This window comes from Macrosteles quadrilineatus, unplaced genomic scaffold, assembly GCF_028750875.1.
Source record: "Macrosteles quadrilineatus isolate MER2022 unplaced genomic scaffold, UCM_ALF_1.0 Scaffold_3__2_contigs__length_128488019, whole genome shotgun sequence".
Lineage (NCBI taxonomy): Eukaryota > Metazoa > Arthropoda > Insecta > Hemiptera > Cicadellidae > Macrosteles > Macrosteles quadrilineatus.
The window spans coordinates 31143550-31167082 of NW_026542596.1; the positions used below are offsets into that span (position 1 = coordinate 31143550).

General features: G+C 36.0%; 2 protein-coding genes across 2 annotated transcripts in view; one reads left to right on the top strand and one right to left on the bottom strand.

The window, feature by feature from the left end:
- Window positions 1–1959, top strand: part of LOC128991057 (fatty-acid amide hydrolase 2-like) — a 37975-nt gene extending 36016 nt beyond the window's left edge. The window contains exon 11 of the mRNA XM_054413779.1: window positions 1193–1959. Coding sequence (XP_054269754.1) covers window positions 1193–1282 — 90 coding nt within the window. The 3' untranslated portion in view covers window positions 1283–1959. The remainder of the gene's footprint in view (window positions 1–1192) is intronic.
- LOC128991058 (tubulin gamma-2 chain-like) lies at window positions 1497–22033 on the bottom strand. The gene is made up of 11 exons (XM_054413780.1): window positions 21898–22033; window positions 17324–17436; window positions 16640–16729; window positions 15858–16004; window positions 14888–15024; window positions 14074–14268; window positions 13277–13388; window positions 11990–12121; window positions 9677–9859; window positions 6729–6923; window positions 1497–2955 (listed from the first exon to the last, which is right to left on the bottom strand). Exons 1-11 carry the CDS (start codon window positions 21944–21946, stop codon window positions 2929–2931), a joined length of 1380 nt encoding a protein of 459 aa, XP_054269755.1. The 5' UTR covers window positions 21947–22033; the 3' UTR covers window positions 1497–2928.
- Window positions 22034–23533: the final 1500 nt, after the last annotated feature.

Here is a 23533-nt window from a genome sequence, read left to right on the forward strand (position 1 = left end):
AAATCTTGTCAAATGAAATTTAAGATATTAGCAATCATGTCTCGAGCTCAATGGTTAAATTGCGTTTGGACTGACTCATGGAAATTCTATTCAAATCAAATACCAATATTTATTGGAGATCTATAACCATAGGCATATTAAATGTATTTTTTCCTCATATTCTACACACTTCTTCAGACTTATAATTTACATGGCACATTTAGCCAACAGTATGCTGTACTGCTCAGCCGGTAGTTTAGTTTTATCTGTGGTTCATAATTTTTTCTGTATTTTTGTTTCATACAATTCAATAAATCACACCACCAATGCGGTCATAATCGTAATTAAATAATAATTGAGGCAATGTTCCAATGTGTAGAATGCAACTGTGTTTCCTGCAAAAATGTAAATATTAACTAAGCAATGTTTTGTCTTGCATTGGTATAATGTGAAATGGCATTATACAATTTAGTACAAACGGCTTTTCTGTTAAACTATGAAACATTTTCTAAGCTAATTAGTAGCTAACCAATCATAAAAAATAGTAGATACTTTTATTGAGCACATTAAAAACCAATCATTGTTTTGTTACTTTACTGGTTATTTAAAACTCTTTGTAGGTACAAATTATAGCAGCGGAATAAATTATACATGAACAGTTTGAACCGTATTCATTTTCAAAACTTTATGACTACAGTAGAGTAGAACTAGAACCCCTCATATATAACCGAGCCATGGTCGGAACAGCCAAAAGGTCGGTATTGGGAGATGAATAACTTGCAGTCTCGGTAATCGTTTTCTGCGACCACTGTAAACACCTGTAATCGTCTCTAACAACCACGGCAACACCCATGAGCATATCTTGCAGTCTCTGTGACACCGGTAATTATCACCGTTGCTGAACCACCCACGAGCACATCTTGCGGCCTCGGCGATAGCGGTAATCGTCTGCCGTGATTACAGCATCACCCGTCTTGGTTGGATATCGCGAGGAGTCGGTTATGCCGAGATTGGATATGATTGGTTCTATTTTACACTATTACTGGACTGCTAAATTGTTATTATGTAATTACAAACAAACGTTATAGTAATTTTAAAGGTATCTCTTAAAAATCGTGATCAAAACACAAGAACTTGTATTGCTAACTAGCGTGTTTTATTGTAAAAAAAAAAAACAATTTTCTCTTAAGTAATCGATTTTATGAAATTTCAGGTAGTTGCAGCACCAAACCAAGATAGGCTGTGTCTTGCCGTCGCAAAGGAACTCGGAGAGAAGTTTGGGGGTTGGATTCCACCCTCATAAATACATCATGACAGTTGTTTCCACTGTGATATTTTAAATGCATTTGTCAATGTTGCAAGACAATCAAAAGCGTAAATTCCAAGAAAATCAAATTAGTTTGTTAGCTCAATTGTACAAATTAATTTATTATTCAACTTGTGTGTCATTTAATTGTGTAAGTGACATTAAACCAGAGAAGTGTGAAAACCAGATGGAAAAAGGAGACATAACATAATGTATTTAAAAGTTGAAACATTTATTAGTAGATAGTTATAGCTCATATAACACTGTATTACCACATAAATAACAAGATTATAAAAAAAAAATTATAATGCCAATTCATTGGATTGAGTTAAAACCTCAAATTCTACTTCCTGTTAATATGTGTACTAGTCAGGTAAAATACTATGTTTATTGAGACTCTATGTTCCATGAATTCATGTCACTCTTTACTTGTTTATGAGAAACAATAAAGCTGTTAAAAATGAAAATAAAGCATAACAATTAATTAAAAGGTAAGTAATAAAATTGTGATTTTTGTTAGAAAAACAACACGTGCAAAACGGAATGTTAAAAAAAATAAGTTTTATACCTTACCTAATAAAAGTATAGCTAAAACATTTTACAAGAAATTATTTTTCAATCAAAAATTGTGATGTCTTATTCCACAGTTTTAGACATGTAACAAACAACAATGTTTTAGACAAAATGTAAATAAAATTATTATAATAATAACATCTATGGTTCTTACCGTCAACGCACGTTCTTACCAGTCATCCATGTAACTCCTGCAGTGACCAGGATTGAACAGTCGGTCGTCAGTTTTCAAGCCGTGCACACGCTCTAAATGTTTTCGCGTATTCGTGTTTTCGTGTGTCCGTCCTGTGCTTATATGTGTATTATTTATTCAACCCTTGACGCAATGCAAATGAAGACAATTCGTGTTAAATGTGACAAGACTATAGTTTAGTGTACCACTACGCACCTGACGATGGAGTCATCTCCGAAACGGTCGTAGTGGAATATTACCCCTGATTGCGTTGACGGTAAGAACCATAGATATTATTATTATATTTTCACGCAATCTGCCACACTCAAGAATATAAAATAATTACTTGAGATATTTTCTTGATTCCATGTTGGAAAAGGTTTGTCGTCAAGAAATTGTTTAACATATAAAAGGAAGACATCATTTTTTTAGAATACTACAGATGGCACTTTTTATATCTCTACATTTGAGGAATAACAACAGCACAACCTGTCATGGTTGGTTACGAAACAAACGTTCAAATAGTCATCAACACGACACGATTAATTAGTGCAGTTAATGTAGGTGAAAGATACAGATAACATTTCAGTTATTAAAAAATTAATATTTAAATAGTCATTAACATGTTGAATAGTACAGTTAACGGAGATGAAAGATATACGATGACTTTTCAGTTATCAAAAATTAAGTTTAAGATTATATATCTAACAATATTTATAACGGTGGTAACAAAATAATTTTACAAAAATCTGTTATACATTACTCATCAAAAAGTGAAAACTTATTTTACAGACTAACTAGTAAAACATATCAATACAAAATTATGTACAAAAATAAATATAGACCTAGATGGCAGATCTGTAGTTGTTGAGGATCTAGACTCAAGCTTCTTTTATCTTCATTCTCCTGCGTCACCTTGGCCCTTCTGTGGAAAAGCAAACAAATTATTACAATAATTTGTACTTGAAATAAGAAGTATATTAAATATGTTTATTGCCTTAAGAATTTTTACAAATTATTGACAATGTCATGAAACAGCTAAAATTAAAGCATAGTCAGTTAATGAATAAAATACCCCCGCCGCAGCAAACCTGCAGACTAAGCGAATTTCCATTAACCTGATTGGATTTACACTAAAATGCCTCCATAAAAATAGCACATTAATTTCCTATTTAAATAGAATAAGTTTAACGAGTACTTAGGTTTGCTGCATTAGGGAGGATGAAAAAGATTTTTTTTAATAAATTGATAATAGTTTAGTAAGAAATAAAAGTATTTTCCAAAATCGATCAAAATATGTTCATAAACAAGCAAACTACAACAGTTGACTTATTCTCCATAAGAATAATATGGGAATTTCAAAATTACAATTTTTTTAAATTTTCTCCTTAACAAATAGGCGCATAATAACGCTTCAATATACTAAATTATTTGTTTTTTTAAGCTCTGCAAAATGGTTTTAAAAGAAATTGTGAAATTTCGTGTTTTTAGGGTCAAAAATGGGAAAAACCTATTTTTACCCCATAAACCCCCGTTCCCATAGTCCGATCATGCTGGTTCGCGAACTCATTCAAGTTTATCCCGCCTTACACCTTCAAACCAAATTTTATCAAAATCGGACAAAAATTACTCAAGTTATCGTGCGGATGGACATATATATATATATATAGATATATACAAATTTGAACGAATGGTGTTTTTGGCCTCTGGGGACATCAAAATGAAAAAGTAAATCGGTCCCGGGCTTAGGTCTTACCATGAGACCTACGGTAATAGCTACTTCCCTATAGGGAAATTCGCTAATATAGCTAACTACACAAAATGAGACATGTTACAATACATAATCTTTCGCGAATTTCCCTATAGGGGAGTAGCTATTAACGTAGGTGGCACGGTAAGACCTAGGTCCGGGGCCGATTTACTTTTTCATTTTGATGTCCCCAGAGGCCAAAACACCATTCGTTAAAATTGGTTTATATGTATGTATTGACTCTATTCATGTATGTACATACAGACCGAATAAAGATTATTGATTCTGATGTATATATGGACTTATATATATATATATATATACGTCCGTGAACCTTAACTTGAGTAATTTTCGTCCGATTTTGATGAAATTTGGTTTAAAGGTGTAAGGCAGGGTAAACTTGGATGAGTTCACGAACCAGCATGATCGGACCATAGGAACAGGGTTTTACGGGGGGTTTTATGGGGTAAAAAATGGTTTTTCTCATTTATGACACTCAAAACACAAAATTTCTCAATTTCTCTCTAGACCTTTTTAATGTTAAAGCTTTTTAATTTTTTAAAGCCTTTTTAATTTTATTTTATCCCTTGGTCTGTAAATAAATTTTTTCTCTTGCACTTTGTTTAACAGATGTTGTTAACACATGTTATATTCATTATTAATTTTGTAAACAGTTTCAGTAATTCAATAGACATTCTTGTTCACATCACAGTGTTTTTCATTTAATATACATTATTTCTATCAAATATTTATTTCAAGAAGTTCAATCACAACAAAACAAACAAGCTTAAGAACCCCAATAATTTAGTATAGTAAGTAGTTTTTATACGGTTATTGGTAACGGAGAAAATTTAAAAAAAAATTGTAAACTTAAAATTTCCATGTTATTCTTATGGAGAATATTGTAAAATGTTGTAGTTTTGTTGTTTATGGATATATTTTGATCAAACTTGGCTAATTTATTATAAGTTATTAATATTTCACTAAAAAACACATTTTATTAGTTTCCTTGTAGTAGCAAACCTAGGTACTCGTTAACCCTTTGGGTCCCAAGGGCCGATTACATCGGCTCTGTCAATAGGTTTTAAAATGCCCACAGGCCGATCTGATCGGCTTTGTAATTAGCCGTGAAAAGAACCGAGGGCCGATGTCATCGGCTTTTAGTATTTGTTATGCAATTCTGTTAATCCTCGTAATAAATGCCCAAATAATACATCAAAGGACAGATAAAGACATTGTCTGAGGAAATATTTGCAGAAAACATAAATATAATCTATATACAGGGTGACAAAAAAGTCTGGAAACGGTTTGATACCTTTTGAACTAAATTTGTTAGAAAATTCAAAACTTTCTAAGGAAGGTTCTAGGGGAAGGTATTGGGGGAATGGAATCTCCCAAGTAAACAGTGTTGCCATAATGCATTTGTGAAAATTCCCGTGGGTCTGTCAGACCGGGGTTTCAGTATTAGTGTCAAGAAGCACGCATATTTCATTGGTACTTTTTTATAAAATTATTAAAAAAATTATTAAAATTTTTTTTTTGCAACAAAAAAAAAAATTACACTATTACAATTTACACAGTCGCAACGTACATACAAATGCCTTCAAAATAAAAAAAAATTGTATTTCTAACTGCAATAATAAGGGAGTTATAAATGTTTCTTCATAACATGTGTAAAACAGGTATTATTGGCTTGGGATTCTTGAGTAACAGCTGGCATCAAATGGCTGGGCCGCCCCAGCCAACGCAAGCCAAAGTGCACGGGACTACTCAACTAAATCTAGGTAAAATTATTGGGATCCAAAGGGTTAAACCTAATGTTATTTAAATACATTTGATGGAAAATCAATTCAGACAAATGGAAATTCGCTTAGTCGGCAGATTTGTTGCGGCGGGGATATTTCATATTACAATTGACTAATCTTATTGTTAAGAAAGATTTCTAGTATATTTAGAATAGAAATACAGTTTACGCCTCTAAAATAACTGTTTTACCAATACAGTTCTTTCCAATTTAGTTATAGTACACGACCATGTGGAAGGGGAAAAAATATATAAATATATAAAAGAGATTTAAGCAATCAGCAATAGTAGTTGTGTGCTTAAGTTTTAAAAGGTTGTTGCCAAAATCAACTAATGCTATCTGAGTTAGAATTGGACATGAATATACTTAGTCAGTTTGAACTAATTTATCCAGTACAAACTACAACCTATTTAAATGATAGTAAATGTAGGTTAGAGCTTATAAAAAAATCATCATTATTTGTAGTGCTCCGTTTGTCAGGAATGTGCGACTCACATGTCCCAGTCTTAATGTCTGTAAGTTTAAATAGCAAAGGCAAGTGTAACTTTTGAATAAGTTCCGTAGTTTAGGGTCGTAAATATAATGTATTTTTAAAAATTTTATAAACATTGATTATGGGTTTGCCAAAACATCTGGACAGCTGATGGTTATCAGATGCAGAGTTTGTTAGATTTCACTGTAAAATTTACTTTCAATATTACATGGTTGGGTTCCTTGTGACATCTGAAAAATATTGTCATCACTAAGAACAAACCATACATCACAAAAGTCACTTTCTGAACAAAATAACTTGGTTCCCTTCAGGGATCGGTACTTGGAAATTTACTTTTTTTTCACACGGTTGGCCCAAGGGATCAGTTTGGGTCGGAAATAGTTTTTGGGCCAAGCTTGAATCTGTTTGAGCAGAGCTGAATGTTTATTTTCTCGATCACAAAAGCGTCTAAGAAGATGCTTGAGAAGATGCACTATCAAAATATGACACTTTTGTTGCACTGATCCCAGGATTCACAATTTTGCCTCGATCGTAGGAAGCGATGATGACTGTGGAAGATGTTCTTGATATCAAAATAACCACAGAGGATGGTCTCTTCTAAAAGTTAAATTGGTATATTTTAGAGTCTCAACGTTCCTATGGATGACTCACAGAACGACTGCTGGTCCAGGTGAGATAGTCAGACTTGGTAGCCGCCCAGTACTCATCTACCAGCTCCTGTACAACCTCCCTGGAGTGATCCAGCTCATCTAGGTTGTCCTTAAACATGGCTTCCTTACGGAATTGCTCCAAGAAGGCTTCTCTCTTCCTAAGCTTGTCGTACTGTTGAAGAGCTCGATCAAACAGCTGCAAGAGAAGAGCAAGTGTAGTTTCAGGATGACTAGTGATAGTACCAGAGGTTCTTAATGCATGGCAAGATACTATTTTAACAACATTTAAGAATACTGCTTGGTAATATTAAAATCTCACAGTTTAAATTTTGATATTTTCTATTTTTTTTTTTTTTTTTTTAGCACCATACCTAAATTAATGATTAAGGTTGTTGTTATTGATATTATTCATTACCATAAGCTTTCCACAGCTGCACTGTACAAACAGCATATCCAAATAACCAAAGATTTTACAAATAAGATATCCAGGCAATCTCTGGACTAAGGGAAATAAACTAGTATTTGTAAACATATTTTGTTCTTAAATAATCTAGTTCATAGAGGATACGCGTCCGGTAACCGGGCGTGGATAAGGCGTACGGCAATGACGTCATGGGGTTGCGGGAACCTGGAACGCCTTTACTACAACAATACCATCGCCAACCATCGGTGGTCGTGGTGTAGTGGATAAGATGCTCGGCTGATATGCAAGAGGTCCAGGGTTCGAGTCCCATTGGTGACATTAACTTTTTGTCGAAGATTTTGCATTGAATACCATTTATTCTTAACTGTACATCTTTAATTAGAATTTTTGGCATTTATAATTTTCTAATAGAGAAAGAATTTAACCTTAATTCGATTTTTTCATTATCAGCAAGTTTGGTTGGTTAGGTTAGGTTATGACAGTAATTGCCGGACGTCTAATCCACGTCCGGTTACCGGACGCGTATCCTCTGCCAATCTAGTTTTAGTGGTGGTAAGTGGTAAGTCTATAAACAAATTGAATTAATGACTATGAAAAAAAGCTGAATAAATAAATGTAAATTAGTTAGTAGTACTTTTTACCAATGATGATCAGAAATACATTCATCTTTAAATTATCTATACTTATTTAATACGCAAGCAGGTTTTTGGAGACAATTACTCCTCCGAAACTACTGAACCGATTTACATGTTCTTGGTGTCATTGGAAAGAGCTTAACGTGAAGTTGTGCAGGAAACTTTCTTTTTTTGGAAATAATTAGAGGGTGAGGCCCTGGGGCCCTTTAAAAGTTCACATTTCTCCATAAGATTAACATGGGAAACAAAAAATGTTTTGAAACTCCAGCTGTTGTCAGAAATTAAAAGTGAGAAGAAGAACATATGGTAATTGTAAACAGTCAATAAATTTGCTAATTTAACAGTTAGTTAGCTACAAACATTTACTTATTTGGTTGAAATGAAATAGTTACTATTTGAATTTGGGTTGGCATAAATATTGCAATGGAAAAAAACGAGAGCCTGGATAGATTTATATAGGTACTAAAAAGAAAACTGAATTAACACTATGCTGCATTTCTTAGTAATCATTGAAAGAGCCGATTTGCAAACTATGGAAACATAAGAAAGTCATAGAACACCACCAAGGAGAAGAAATAGAAATAATGTGTTTTTTTTAGCGAATTTCCCTATAGGGAAGTAGCTATTACCGTAGGTCTCATGGTAAGACTTAGGCCCGGGACCGATTTACTTTTTCATTTTGGTGTCCCCAGAGGCCAAAAACACCATTCGTTCAAATTTTTATATATGTATATATATATATATGTGTCCGTGAACACGATAACTTGAGTAATTTTTATCCGATTTTGATGAAATTTGGTTTGAAGGTGTAAGGCGGGATAAACTTGAATGAGTTCGCGATCCAGCATGATCGGATCATGGGAACAGGGTTTTATGGGGGGTTTTATGGGGTAAAAATTGGTTTTTCTCACTTTTGACCCTCAATACACAAAATTTCCCAATTTTTCTCTAAACCTTCTTAAAGAGCTTTAAAAAACAAACAATTCAGTATATCAAAGTGTTTTTGTACAGTAATTGGTTACGGAGAAAATAAAAAAAAATGGTAAATTTAAAATTCCCATGTTATTCTTATGGAGAATATTGTAAAATGTTGTAGTTTGCTTGTTTATGGATATCTTTTGATCAAACTTGGCAAATATATTCATTTTATACGAAGCAATAATTATTTTACTTAAAGCACGTACTTTATTAGTTTCCTTGTAGCAGCAAACCTAGGTACTCGTTAAACCTAATGTTATTTAAATAGATAAATTGAAAATCAATTCAGCCAAATGGAAATTCGCTTAGACGGCAGGTTTGCTGCGGCGGGGGTATTTTATATTTATAATCGTTATTATGGACAACCTAAAGCGGCTATGAGTTAGGATATTTGTAGAAAACACTAAAAAAACAGATCAGCAGTTGAAAAATGATAAGATAATTAGAAGAAATGTTGATTGTATCGATCTGGTATGTACATCTTGAGTATTCCATTATCTTTGAGTCGATTCTTATTAAAAGTCATCAAAAATTATGACTGTTATTCGTTTAAAATAACGCCTGTAATACTTAGCAATTGCTCGATTTCGAGCAACAGGGACACTAGTAGTATTATAATCACCATCAAACAAATTTTAATCATAAAATCAACAAACACTTCTTTTAGTTTTTTTGTTACATAAAAATTAACATCAATCACAAAACCACATAGGTAAAATTGAAGCACAATTGTAATAATTTTTTTAACTAATCAGAACATTGACAAAAGTTCACCTAAGAAAAAAATTAAGCTGTTTCTTATTTGGCACAGTTTTTTTGTATCATTGGGGTTTTAAAAATTGAATTTGTCTCGGCAAACAAAGTTGACTCAAAACACGCCCATCTTTTATTTATACTTTAATAGGTACTCACGGAAGATATGTTTGTGTGGTTGGCAAGCATGAGACCGGAGACCTTGTGGGTGGTGGGGACGTAAGGTGATTTACGGGAGAGAGCCACCTGTATACTGGCAGGACCCCACGGGATAAACTGTACCAGCTTACGCTCTCTGATCCTCTGAAGTGACTTGTGTACCTGGGTCGGGTCTAACTCTCCCTGTAAATCAACACATTTTGTAATTCAAGTTACAGACTACTTGTTTAAAAAAAACCCTTTTTCTCAACCTGTTAAAAATAATTAAACTTCGATCATCCTGGGATGAACTTTTAAAATATTCAACTTTGGTAAAAACATATACAGTACTGCCTGGTCATGTAGAGACCAGGACAATGGCCGGAACAAAGAAAAGGTCAGATGTGCAGCGCCAGCAGCATGTTCAGGATTTTTATGGGATCGCGGCAGATGATGATGATGATTCCATCACCGCAGAAGGTATGCAGGATTTTGCATAGGGTATGCATGGAGCCGTGCAATATTTTGCTACGATTGCGGTAGACGGTGATAATGTTTCTCATACCACAGGAGATAATTAGGAGTTTGCTGCGATTGTAGGTAACAACTTTAAAATTTCTGTAATCACGGGAGACGATAATAATGTATTCGCAAGTTCTGGAGTTGTTCAATATATTACCAGGATCGCGGTAGATGATGACAATGTTTCCGCTAAAGCAGGAGAGGTCCTACATTTGGACGTAATTTTGGGGGATAACAAACGTTTTTGTGCTCGTAATGACGATGACTATATTTCCGTGACTGCGGGAGACGGTTATCATTTTCACACGCCTGGGGAAATGGCCACGATATTACCCCAATAACATTGTCATTGATGAGCGATGGCACTGTCGGATTAAGCAAGGAGTCAGTCTAGCTGAGGTCGGATTAGCGTGGCTCTACTGTAGTGAAATTTTACTATAGTTTTGCAGACATTTTCCTCACGAATAAGTTAAAATTGGCTAATTTTAACAAATTTTTGGTACCATCAATCCGATTCTCTTCTCAAGCGAGACATTACCAAGAAAGAACAAAAAACATTGTTAAAAACCTAGCTATGACTCCAAAACAAATCATGGACATCAAAAAGTAAAAATTTGTTAAGGCCGGTCCACACGCTTTTAAAGGATTTCGTGTACGTTTTACCTGCGCAGGTAAAACGTTGCAGTTGCAGTCAAGTCATTGCAAAGAAATGGGTACACACAGTACAGGTTTCAGCACAAATTTTTAATGTAGTTTTGTGATAACTTTCAGTGTATGTGCATATAATAATTGAAGATGTGTTATTGTGGTCAATTTTTGCAGTCAGTGTTGCAAGAAAGCAAAGAAATAAGTCTGAGCGATGACAACGCTCAATATGGTCAAGACCTTGGTTACTAAATCGACAAACATTTTCATAATCGTTTCTCTGTTCACATTTGAATCTACTGCTTTGTATTTTTAGAAAAGACTCTAAGCCTGATTCTTCTTATCACAGTCACTATATTCCTTACTCTTGATCTTCCATAAACAAGGAAAACTTTTGTACAGTTTGATGAATTTGGCAATAAACTCACGGGAACTTTGGCAAAGATCTGCCATCGTAAAAAACACTTATCTCTCTGACAGCACGTGAAGACAACACTGGAGATTGGAGTCTAAACTGATGACAGTGTAAACACGCAACGACTTGTCTGAAAACAGTGAAAACGTCAAAACTATGCTCTCTTCAATAGTTTTGTGCGTTTCCGCACAGTTCTCAAAAAATGCACAGTTTTACTGTCTACACGCAACAACTTGACTGCAACGTTTTACCTGCGCAGGTATAAGATGAAAATATATGCAATCTATCTATATATTAATAGGCAAGCATGTTTCTTTAAAACCTTTTTCCTCAGCTTGTGTGCATCGCAGGGAAAATCTACGCATACTGTTAGAAAGATATCTAACTAAAGAATGAAGAATCCCTTTAATAAAATAGGTAAAAAAAAGGACAAAAATGAATTTGAAATAAAAAAATAACACGGGCCTTATGGGTTGACATGCTGGTGACGAAATAACAAAAAAATATAAACATAAAAACATATAAACATAAAAACATAAAATATAAAATCAAAACAAATGAAAGAAATTACAATCACATGTTTTTTTACAGTGTGGGGTAAAAATAAAGAAGCCTGTACATTACATATTTTTGGTGGAGTTTTCGACCACTGGACGACCACTAGTATATTTTTTTATAAATGACGACTCACCTTAAGCAATTAACAACCTTCTTTCCTGATAGGCTTGGATTGAATAACATGTTTTCCTCACCTGTATGATGTTTAGTATTGAGAGGTAGCAATGATCTGAGTTTCGGTCCAGTGCTGTTGACACCATCATGTTCTTGGGCTGAAGCAGTCTCCTCATCACATCCAGTACTGTAGTCTTGCGAATAGAAGTAGCCTACCAATGGGAAATCAATTATTTTATTTGTCTTTCACAAGGTACATGGGTCAATATTTTCTTCCCCGCTGCTTAACGCTTAAATCACCAAGATTTAAAAATACCCCGCCACAGCAAACTGGCAGACTAAGCGAATTTATAACTTGCCTGATTGAAATTTTTCACTAAAATATTATATATGAATTTCTCACTTACACAACACCCCATTTTGTCCATAGCCACATAAACATACAAATCACATGTTATTTACTGATGCTTTGCACCTATGGATGTATTTTTTTATCGTGCGTTAAGCATGGTAAGTGATGTAGTTTACCTTTTTTAACATATGTCTGGAATGTATCCATCTAGTACTCTTATGATTTTAAACTTTTGTTGTTTATCATTATTATCATTATCACTTGAGATGGGGACACAACCTAGGTGTATATTTTAAATTTTTACCTAACCCGCCATGTTAAACTTCCCTATCCCAAGCGTGATGTATACAACTTCTTTACTTCTCGAGTGATGTAAAGTTAAAAAAAAAACTCACTCGGTGAGGTAATGAAACCCATTTAAATAACATTGAGTGCCTAACTTAAAAAAACATACCTCTATGGAGCCAACGACGTTTAACGCTAGAAATAAGCTGTGCGCTTGAATGTTATTGTTATGTTTTGAAGAATTTTCCTAACCTAGCTTTTGTTTGTAAATGAACGTTACTGTTAGAAGATGAGTGAAATGGATAATGAAAAATATTGTTCGTAACCTTCTGTATATTGTCGGGTCAGGTAAAATCTTGTACGTTACACGTTACGCAAGAGCGTGTTTACATCACTTAGGTAAATTATGCAACTCGCTTCCGCTCGTTGCACAACATTCACCTGCATGATGTAAAAACGCTCTTACTACACTTGTAAGGTAAATAGCTATAATCCAATTATGAGTTAAGAATGGAGTGAGATGATCTGTTCAGCTTTGTCACTGACTAAGATCAGCTGTTTCATTAGCCAGGATCATTTATTTAGGACTCAATGATTAGGAACAGCTAGGTGTTTGAATAAGAGGAGGTTAACCGTATATAATATATTTGTAATTTGTACAAATTAAATTATGGAATTTCATAATTTAAGTTCTATAACGGCTACCTATTGAGTCTGAGAACATCAATACCTCGTGTTCGTTGGCCAGTGGTGTGTAGCCTGTCATCAGAAAGTGAAGTCTTGGAGTTGGAATGAGAGGACCAATCAATCCAATAAGATCATTGTTCATGTAGGAAGGGTATCTGTAACGCAAGTAGAGAGATAACCAAGGCAATGGTGTCACTGTTATGCAACTGAATGGTAACTTTTTTAAAGAGTAAAAAGCATACACCATCAAGTAGGGGTGTGCAGGCCAGACATTTTTATTTAGATTGGGTCAAAATTTAGGTCCTCTGGCTTGGGCAAAAATCGGGTTGCTTTTGAAAGTATCAATAATTTAAAAAAATAATAATTGTCATTTGTCATACTACAATAAGTTTATAAAAAATAGTGTACATAATCTCTCCATATCACGGTAAAATCATGAACATCGTCCATGGTCACTGTGAAATAGTGAACATCTTCTACAGTCACGGAGAAATTATGAATATTTTCTGCGGTCACATTGTGGACATCTTCAAGGTCATGGTAAAATCTAGAATATTTTCTATGCTTAGCTGAATATTGTGAACGTCTTACACAGTTACAGGGAAATCATGAAAGTCTTCCACGGTCACGGGAAATCAAGGACATCTTCTGTGATCACAGCAAAATTGTTTACAACTACCAAGGTCACGGCAAACTCTGAATTAATGTGTGAATGACTGTCTGAATTTGTGTGTGAATGATGTCAGTTGGTTTTAAAAAGTTGTGTTCATTGTATGAAAAACCAAGAGACCAAGCCAGGCTTGCTTGTATTTAATTTGTTTGTTTTTAATTTGCGTTTACCTGAGAGTTGTAGTGCTGACAGACATTATTGTAGACACAAGAGAGTTGATCTGAGTGAAGGAAGGGTTCTGTATGTGTAGTCTGTCTGTGGCTATTCTGTTGAGTGCAGTGTTGTCCAGTACTACCACACAGTCCGCACTCTTGGTCAGCCTCTTGAGTGTCAACAGAGAGTTGTATGGCTGCACGACCACATCACTACACAGTTCAACAATAGTTATCATACATGTTAAGCCATCTTTAATAAGTGGTCATTCCTTTATCAAAAAGATATATAAGTTATATATCCATTTTGCACAATTAATGGCTTCTGACCATTGGGTCACAGTATTATAACTTTATCAGTTGGCGGATTGGACCCTGGGCCCCATAAAACTGGACCACCTGCTATTTCCCACCCAAACAACACACCTTAACATGTAATGATAATAATGCCTGAGAGATATGAAGCTTACCACTAGTACACTTGGACTTCATCTTGGGTATGTTAAGGGAAATTCTCAAATGATAATAGTAGGCCTAGTAATAAGTGAAATTATAGTATAGGTCAAATGACAATAATGTGAGAATCTAAAGTAGCCTAATAGGCAGACATAATAAAAAAAAAAAAATTAAAACACATTACTTATGAGGGCTAAGTACTTTTAAAGCTTGCATGAGGAGTGGCTAAATCAGATAGTAGACATTGAGGCTATACCAAAAGCCTTGGTCTGTCAGAGTGAGCTGAGGGGTGCTACAAATATCAACAGGTCAAAATAGCCTCCTGCCCCCCCCCCCCGCAACAAAAAATTTAAATTATCAATCAATGGGTACTTACCTAATTTCATCTTGGTTGGGAAATACGCTATATGTTTCTATTATCTTTTTGGGATATCTGTCGGTGAGCCTCTCAAGTAGATACGAACCCATTCCTGATCCTGTTCCTCCAGCAATAGAATGGCATAAAACAAATCCCTAGAAAAGTGAACAATATTGTAACTTGGTTAAAATTGAATTATGTTAGAAAATAGTTATTTGTGCAACTAGTGAGAAAAGTGAGCAATTGACTCACTCGAGAGAAATCCTTACTCACGAGCCGTAGGCGAGTGAGGAATGGTTTCTTGAGTGAGGCAATTGTACTTTGAACTCGAGTTGCACATTATACTTTTCCTACAGTTACCATAAAACAAATAAATTGGTGAAGAAACATAACCTATTTTTACACAGAACTGAACTTTTAATATAACATGAACGTGAAGTGACAAATACAACAGTACAACAGCTGACCAGCTGATTTACAGCCAGTGCTGCCAACGTATTTCGCGCACATACGACGTTGCCTGCATGTTACGCGCTCACTATTTCGTGCATTCACGTTGCAAATCTGGAGTGAGACAAAGTAATTAGAGTGAGACAATGTTAACATTGTCTCACTGATGAGCGAATTGGCCACTTTGCTTTCTCAAATCAGTGAGAGAACATGTACATTGTTAGGTAACTGTAGGAAAAACAAATTGGGTGATACAGAGTTGTATTGTTAATTTGCTAACTACTCATGTGGCTTTACACAGGGTCTAATTTGATGGAGGATACAGTACAACAATGTTATATGGGCCTTCCCAGAAGAAAACATTATAAAGTTTTGAACAAATAATATATACCTGATTGCACTGCTATCCTTTTTAAATACTACCTATGTGTTTAACTACGGATTAGTCAAAGATTATTTGCTTAAACTATGATTATTTTACTATGTAAAAAGGACTGTGTGATACTAAACTGTTGATAGGGAAGCAATTTTTTGTTACCTCAAGACTATCGCTGCCGTCGGCTTCTCGGTCAATGATATCAAAGATCTCTTCATGAAGTCTCTCACCCTGGCTGTAACCAGATGCCCAGTTGTTACCTGCTCCGCCCCCGTGCTTTGACAGATACACATTCTCTGGGTTGTACAACTGTAACAACATAAATAGATTGTATGAGTAGGCCCTTGTATTAACTATGACCGATGCAGCAAACCATTAACGTATTTTATTAACCAAACTAATATCCACTGAGTTCCTCATTTTCTGATTAAACTATCATCCTAAGTAAAATCAAGTATAAATTTGACAGTTTACCAAATTCAATATTCATGAACGTAACTTCTATAGGCCTACACAACAATTAATTGCTTTAGTTGAGGCGGGTAATCCTATCCGCCAAACTCAACTGCTGAGTTGTGTAAATGTCTTAGAGCTAGCGTTTATCAGTATTTAGGGTAAGAATTCAAGAAGAAAGAATTCAGCAAAATTATTTTTAAACTCAAAAAAGCACCCAAAAGGGCAGATTACGGGGGATGGGGGTGGTTCTTGGGAGATTTTCAAATGTAAAGGGGGGTCGTGTTATACCTCATTTTAAAGGCCCCTGAGTATTAAAGGTCCCCATTTTAATCCCTGAGTATTTTAGTGGGAAAATGTTTGAATTATTCTTATCCCTATTTACAGGGACACCCTGTATAGCCCATGCTAAATTTGGCTGCTAGGAAAATGGCTATACCTGATCCATGTTTAGATGTCTCTACGTTTGAATAATTCTAATGAAGTACTACCTTTGCATATGGAGAATTCATAATCGTGTGTATCACTCGGGGTTCCAAGTCAAGAAGGACGGCTCGAGGAATGTAGTGATCATCATCTGCCTGTACCACATATAAAGTATAAACAGTTTTAGATTATAACCAAGCAACAAATGTTTGAGTTTTCTTAAACTTGAAAAAATCAACTTAAAAGCAAAATTAAATTAAATATTTTATTTTTGATAGAGTTCACTTTAGTCTATTTACAAAACTTGCAAGTGTTACCATCTGAAATTTGGAATTTTACTGCACTGTATTCTAACAAAAAGATAGCTGGAAATGTATATTGGCCCTAACATGTTTAAGAAAGAGGGAAATGATTTATTTCAACACCAACCTGCAACACTTAGTAATAAGTTTCTAAAGTAACTTGTAGCCTATGTTAAGTTAAATCTTAAGAAAAGAAAAAGAATTAAAAGGAAAAAGTACCTACTATAAGGTATTTGATTTTATTATCCTATATGTCAACTTAGCTTTAAAGTCTTAAGCGGCAACATAGTTTTCTTGGGAACAAACATCAAAATTGCAAGTTGTAACAATAGGGCCTAATTGTAGATAGCACAGTAAAATAAATATGGGGAAACAGTGAATAAAACTTTTCCGAGCCTGCATAAAATCATAAAAGACTTCCAAGTAATCCTGTTAATGAAGGCCCACCTGGTAAAAGAATACATCTTTTCTGTCCACTCCCTCGGTTGTATAATCTTCAAGAATCCCTTCCGGATTAATTCCATGTTCAGCACATAATTTCTTCCAAAATTCAAAGCCAACTAGAAAAGTATTAAGATTATAAATCCTTAATTATAACTCCAATAGGTGGTTAAGTTAAAATTGTTGAAAATGCCTGCCTAGTTACCTAGGGTTCCACTAGTGTACCATTTTTTAAATTAATTATCAGCTGTCTGTTTGTTGTTCAAATTTGTTATGTATCTTGTAAACATTGATGAGAAATACATTTGCTTGTTTTATAGTTTAAATTCGTTTTTTTATCGTCGTTATAACTTAGATTTTTCCTAAACACCTCCACTTGGGAGAATAATTCAAGAGATTATGGTCGCCAGCATCGTTTTATGTACATAACAGTGTTGGGAAATATAGTCTACTACGTACATGGTAAAAACTATTTATTCTGACGCGATTTTCTGTCTCACGAGTATTTCTTTAAAATATCTTTCGATCGAGTTCGTCCAGCTCCACAAATGAAATACCTACGTGAAAGGTATAAAACCATTGAAAGGAGTAGAAGATTGGCCGATGTGGAAAGATCAAGTGTTGGGCATTCTAGAGTTGTTCGACGCGGTTGATATCGTCGAGGGAAAAAGAGAAAAGCCTACCCTCTCTGAGCCTCCGACTACAGCCGAAAAGGAAGAACTTGAGAAATTCAACAAATCCACGACTCAGGCAAAAATAGTAATTTCTCAGTGTGTTAGTGATGATCTACATCAACGTATTTCCGGAAGATTATCAGCTAAGGAAGCGTGGGACATTTTGGTCGAGCAGTTTCTATAACAAGGCAGAAGATCAGTTGTTTCGTCAGTGTTTGAATTTCTTCAGTAGGCATTGGGATGATACCGAGGATGCCCAAACGTGCTTTCAAGATTGCAGAATCAAAACCGAGAATTTGCAGCTGGCCTCATAACACACAACATCCAAACAGTCGAAGATTTTCTTGAGCTCCTGTTTGTGTCAAAGGTGTTACACATTTTGTCGAAGCCCTTTAAATCTATTAGTCTAGCTACTTGCTTATGAAGTCAAAAAGAGCAAGAAACTTCAAGATGTTTCATCTGCATTGATCCTTCATGAGCGTAATGTTGCTCCTACGTCAAAAGCTGGTGAGATTCTTAGAGCCACAAACAGCGGTGGTCAGAAGAATGGGAAACCAAAAGGTGAAACTTTGTGCAAATACTGTTCGGGGAAAGGTCATTGGATTTGCCAGTGTACTAAATGGAAAGCTGACGGCAAGCCTGCGTATTCAGCTCCCGCTAACGGCATTAGCACTAGCTTAAAAACGAGTGACACTCCACTGATCAGAAGAAAGCGAAGGGCTCACAAGTTATCGTGACCGAAAACCAAAGTGCGCTGATTTCCATCAGCAGTGATATGGATATCATGACTACGAACGACCAGTGGTGGATCGACAATGGTGCTTACATTACGTCAAGTCTAAGTTGGTTCACTGAAAACAAACGTTTTCCAGCAAACTCGAACGCAACAGTTAAGGCGGCGGGAAAGGAAGTTATAATAGCTCTTGGCAGTAGAGTCGTTAAGGTAGGTAGCGAACTTCTCGGAACTTGGTGTCCATTCTCCCAGCCAATGATCGAAATCCTAATTAGCAAGTTTGAATCGACTAATACCGAGTGTCGGTTCACTATTAACTAACAAACTGTATTCAAAGGTACTTGAAACTGTGGTGGAACTTTGTATCGTGCCTCATTTCACACAGTTCAACTGTCTGAGGTTTGGGCTAATGCAGCAGAAGACGCGCTGGGGTCACATTGATAAACGAAACGTCCGATCAAAGCTCGAATCCGAAATGGGTATCAAAGTGCCAGCCAACTACGAGATCTGCGAACCGTGTTAGTTCGGAAATGCACACCGTCCACCAATTGGAACACGAGAACGCCCCTCAGCCCCAGGTGAGTTGTTATCCGGTGATGTTTGTGGCCTGTTTGACCCATACTTCAGAGGTCGCCGATACTTGATAAAAGACCACTTTTCAGGGTAATGATACTGTTTTGTCCCAAGGGAAAAAACTGCTGTCAAGGAAGCGTTGCGTGAAGTGTTGGTTAGGCTAAAGTTCGCACAATTGGTCATCACGTCAGAGAGATTCTTAGTGACAACTGACAACGGTGGTGAGTTTGACAATGCCGAAGTTCATCAAATTCTCAGAGAATATGGTGTAACTTAAACCAACATCTGACAACGCCATATACATCCAAACAAAATGGTGCTGTGGAGAGAGAGAACAGAACAATCGTCGAAATAGCCCGGACCTTCAAGTACGCCAATCCAAATGTGACATTTCCTGCAATCTGGGCGGAACTTGTCATCACTGCTGGCTAAGTTTTGAATCGAGTGGGAAAGTCAGCAGTTGCTAACAAATCACCCTTTGAGCTCTGGTTCGGTCAAAAGCCGAGGATCAAACATCTGCGAGTCGTCAGCTTAAAGTGCTACGTCCATTTTTCTGTGCAAAAGAGGCGGAAAATGGACAGGAAAGCTGAGGTTGGTTACCTGGTTGGATACGACGGCGATGAACGATATTGGATCTATGTTCCAGAGAGGAGAGATGTTGTAGTTTCACGTGACATCTTTTTTCACAAAATCGTCGGAGATTGTGACAAGAAAGTTGAGTGGCCCATCAAGATTGAGAAAACCAATCACATCAAAGAAGTTAAAAGAGACTATTGACGAGCCTAGTTCTCCAGTGAAGGGTGATGATGAGCCTACACAAACTGAGGACACAAACGAATCAAGTAGCAGAGGTAGTGAAGATGCAGAGCTATCCAATGATCCTGCAACCAGGCACTCGACTCAAGAAAGAAGGCAACCTGAGTGGCTAAACAATTACATCTCGTCAAACTTTGCCGAAGATCTTCTTGTTGACAATGAACCAAAGTCTTATACTGAAGCCATCAGTTCAGAGGATAGTGCTGAATGGAAAACGGCAATGGACAAAGAAATTGCATCTATGCATATACACGGTGCATGGGAATTGACCAAACTCCCTCTGAGAAAGAAGACTATCAACAACAAGTGGGTCTACCGAATAAAGTGCAACCCTGATGGAAGTGTTGACATATATCGGGCAAGATTGGTCATCAAAGGATGTGCGCAAAGACTTGGTATTGATTATGCTGAAACCTTCAGCCTGGTTGCTCGTCTGGAGGTCGTTCGATCAATACTGTCCATCGTAGAGCTGTTGAGAAGTTGGTTCTATGACGTCTGCGTTCTTGTAGGGGGACGTGGAAGAAGAGATTTTTATGAAGCAGCCTGAAGGATATTCAGGTGGGAGAAATCGTGTGTTTGTTGTCTCAAACGCAGCTTATACGGCCTGAAACAGGCACCTCGGTGCTGAAATAAACGGTTTGATGACTTCATGAAAGGATTTTAACACTGCCGTGAAGATCCCTGTGTCTACATTTGTCCTATCCCTGCTGGAAAAATCATTGTTGCACCCTATGTCAATGACAGATTAGTCACAGCTATGATGAAGATATTTTGTCATGACTATTCAGACTAAAATGGACTTATTTATCGAGCAACTTCGTTCACAATTTGAAATTGTTGCTAAAGAAGTATCATACCACTTGTGAGAATAATTCAAGAAAAATAGGTAAGTAAGAATAGCCTACCTATATCAAATAAACTGTGTAGTAAGTCAATGTGTTGACTGGGTACATCAGGGGTAATTTTATTCAAACCACAGATAACTTCCCCATGGACTTATCACAGAAAAAAGTTACTAAGCTAAGCGAAGATATCAATTCAATTAGGCTATATCAATTTTTTAAGATAGGGACGCCACTATGTGCGTATTATAACCCAAATATGAGTGAAGGATGAGTGGCGCGATGTTGTAGTCTTGTTAGTGACTAAGGCTGACATATTCCTTAGACACAGCTGTTAATTAACGGCCTATACAATGACAACTAAGGGACCTACAGTTTATAGTGGAATCAGAACCACATTGCTTGATTCAATCTTGACTCACATTGATTCTTGTGCTATGTTAGGAGCTGTAAGTAAGTTAATGTACCTAACGACATACACTGTAAGCAGAAAGTCAAGATTAAGTTAGAACAAGATATACTTTGGATTTGGGTTTACTAGGCCTATTGTTAGTGTGGTAAACTAAAAGGTTGATCAGTTTGTAAAATAATATAATGGCGTCCCTCTGGCCAGGAGACATCATAGATTGAGGGTTTGAATCACGTCTCAGTCAGGCTGGTGTGTAACTTATTAGGAATTCAACGGTCCTGCAGCAGAGCTTGGTGTGGGTGTGTACACCATAACATATTTTCATGAGAATTTGGTAAAACTCAACATAATTAAAACAATGAATCTCCCCAGGAACAATACAGATTAAACAACTTTTTGTTTGACAATAGGCTATGTTAAATTTGTACTACTGTTACCTATATAATGGCTTGGCGTCAGACCTAAAAATCTTCGAAGACATTAAATTATAGGCCTAACTTACATCAAACCCTAGGCTAGAGTCTCATACTCACTTTGATTACCACACTGGCCAAGTTGCAATGTTATCATTTCACATGGCATTTTGTTTTGATAAGGACCACACACTTACGGTATTAAAGAAATAACTAAGTTAATTGAAAAAATAGGTAAGTTTTGTATAATCCAGCTCTACTTCAGTTAACAACATAACCTCAAACAGCTGACAACCATTTCGGCATTTCAGTTCAGTTTAGTTTACTAGCTTTGCTTCCGCGGCTTCGCTTCGCTTCAGTCAGTAGTTAGTAGGTTCCAGGTCCAGGGAGGGTGGAGATTTTCAGAGAACAAATCAATTTCCCTCCAAAAACTAGACAGTACAAAGAGAACTAACAAAGTTTGCACCTTTGTTTGCACTTACTGAGGAAATGAAGTTTCGATGCATAATAAAATATGACAGTGTAATCAATCAATTCAAATTTAGAGAATAGTTTGGACAAGAAACTGCACCCAAGATAATGATTGGTAAACGAAAGCAAAATAGTGGCGTCTTAAAATAAAATTGATTCAATAATCGGTTGGATGTTCATTCAAATTTTGTCAAAAGCGTAACTATGGCGTAACTAAAGCAGAGCCGTAGACAATTTGAACACTATTTCATAATCTTTACTATTATAAAAGAAGAGGTGGTGTCTGTCTGCTGCGTGTGTGATTGTTTTTTGTTTTGTTTGTTGTTTTTTACTAAACATCATCTATTATGTAAAAATCATAAAATGAAACTTCCTGCTAAGTGCACGACCACTAAAAGGATATCTCTATATATCTACTTAGAAACATATTAGAGGGGGGTTGACTTTTTATTTACAGGGGGTACAATTAATTCTAGTCCGTACACAAGCCAAGCTATCTGTTCAAGAGGGGGGTACAATTCCACCCCGTACACATTTGGCTATCTGATGGGGAGTACAATTCGACCCCGTACATAAATAATTTGATGCTGGCAGGGGGTACAATTCCGGGCCGTACATCTCCTGCTCTTTTTAATTTATAATATAAGTATCCAGTTCAAATCACTTGCCCACATAAAATATATTAGATTTAGATTTCGTTAAAAACAATAAGTGAATAAGTTTTTATTTATTTATGTTTTAGAGGTTAAGTGGTAGATATGACTTACGTCCTAACTTCGCCTCTTAAATAATGGCATTTTTCATTTCAAAACAAAGTGGGGTGGAATTGTTCTCCCCTAGGTCAACGATTGGTGGGGGGTACAATTCCGGCGACCCCAAAGAAAAGCTACTAATAAGGTTTACTATCTATACTATTATAAAGAAGAGGTGGTGTCTGTCTGGCTGTATGAGATAAACTCAAAAATTACTGTACTGACTGAGCTTAAATTGGACAAAAATAAAGCTCCGGAGGATTTTTTTCGGCGAGGATACATATAACTATTCCCACTTCAATATTGACATAGGACTCTGCCCCGCGGGCTTTCAAAAGTTCTGAGGTGAGAGTTTTAAAAGTTAATTGATTGGTCTCCATGATAACAAAGAGCAAACACACTAAGTTTAAATGTAAACAAGCAGGAGTGTCAATAGTTATTATTGTGTGACTAGTGAGCAAAGTTGCACTTTGCTGCACACGAGAGCAATGTTTACGCACGACCTGCAGGCGAGGTTATATCGTAGATCGTAG

Coding starts and splice junctions, on each gene's coding strand:
- LOC128991058 (XM_054413780.1), bottom strand. CDS start 21,946: ATGCCATGTGAAATGATAACATTGCAACTTGGCCAGTGTGGTAATCAA. Junction 15,025..15,857: donor ACGGCAGCGATAGTCTTGAG/GTAACAAAAAAT, acceptor TCACTTTTCTAG/GGATTTGTTTTATGCCATTC. Junction 2,956..6,728: donor CCTGGACCAGCAGTCGTTCT/GTGAGTCATCCA, acceptor GCTTTTCCACAG/AAGGGCCAAGGTGACGCAGG.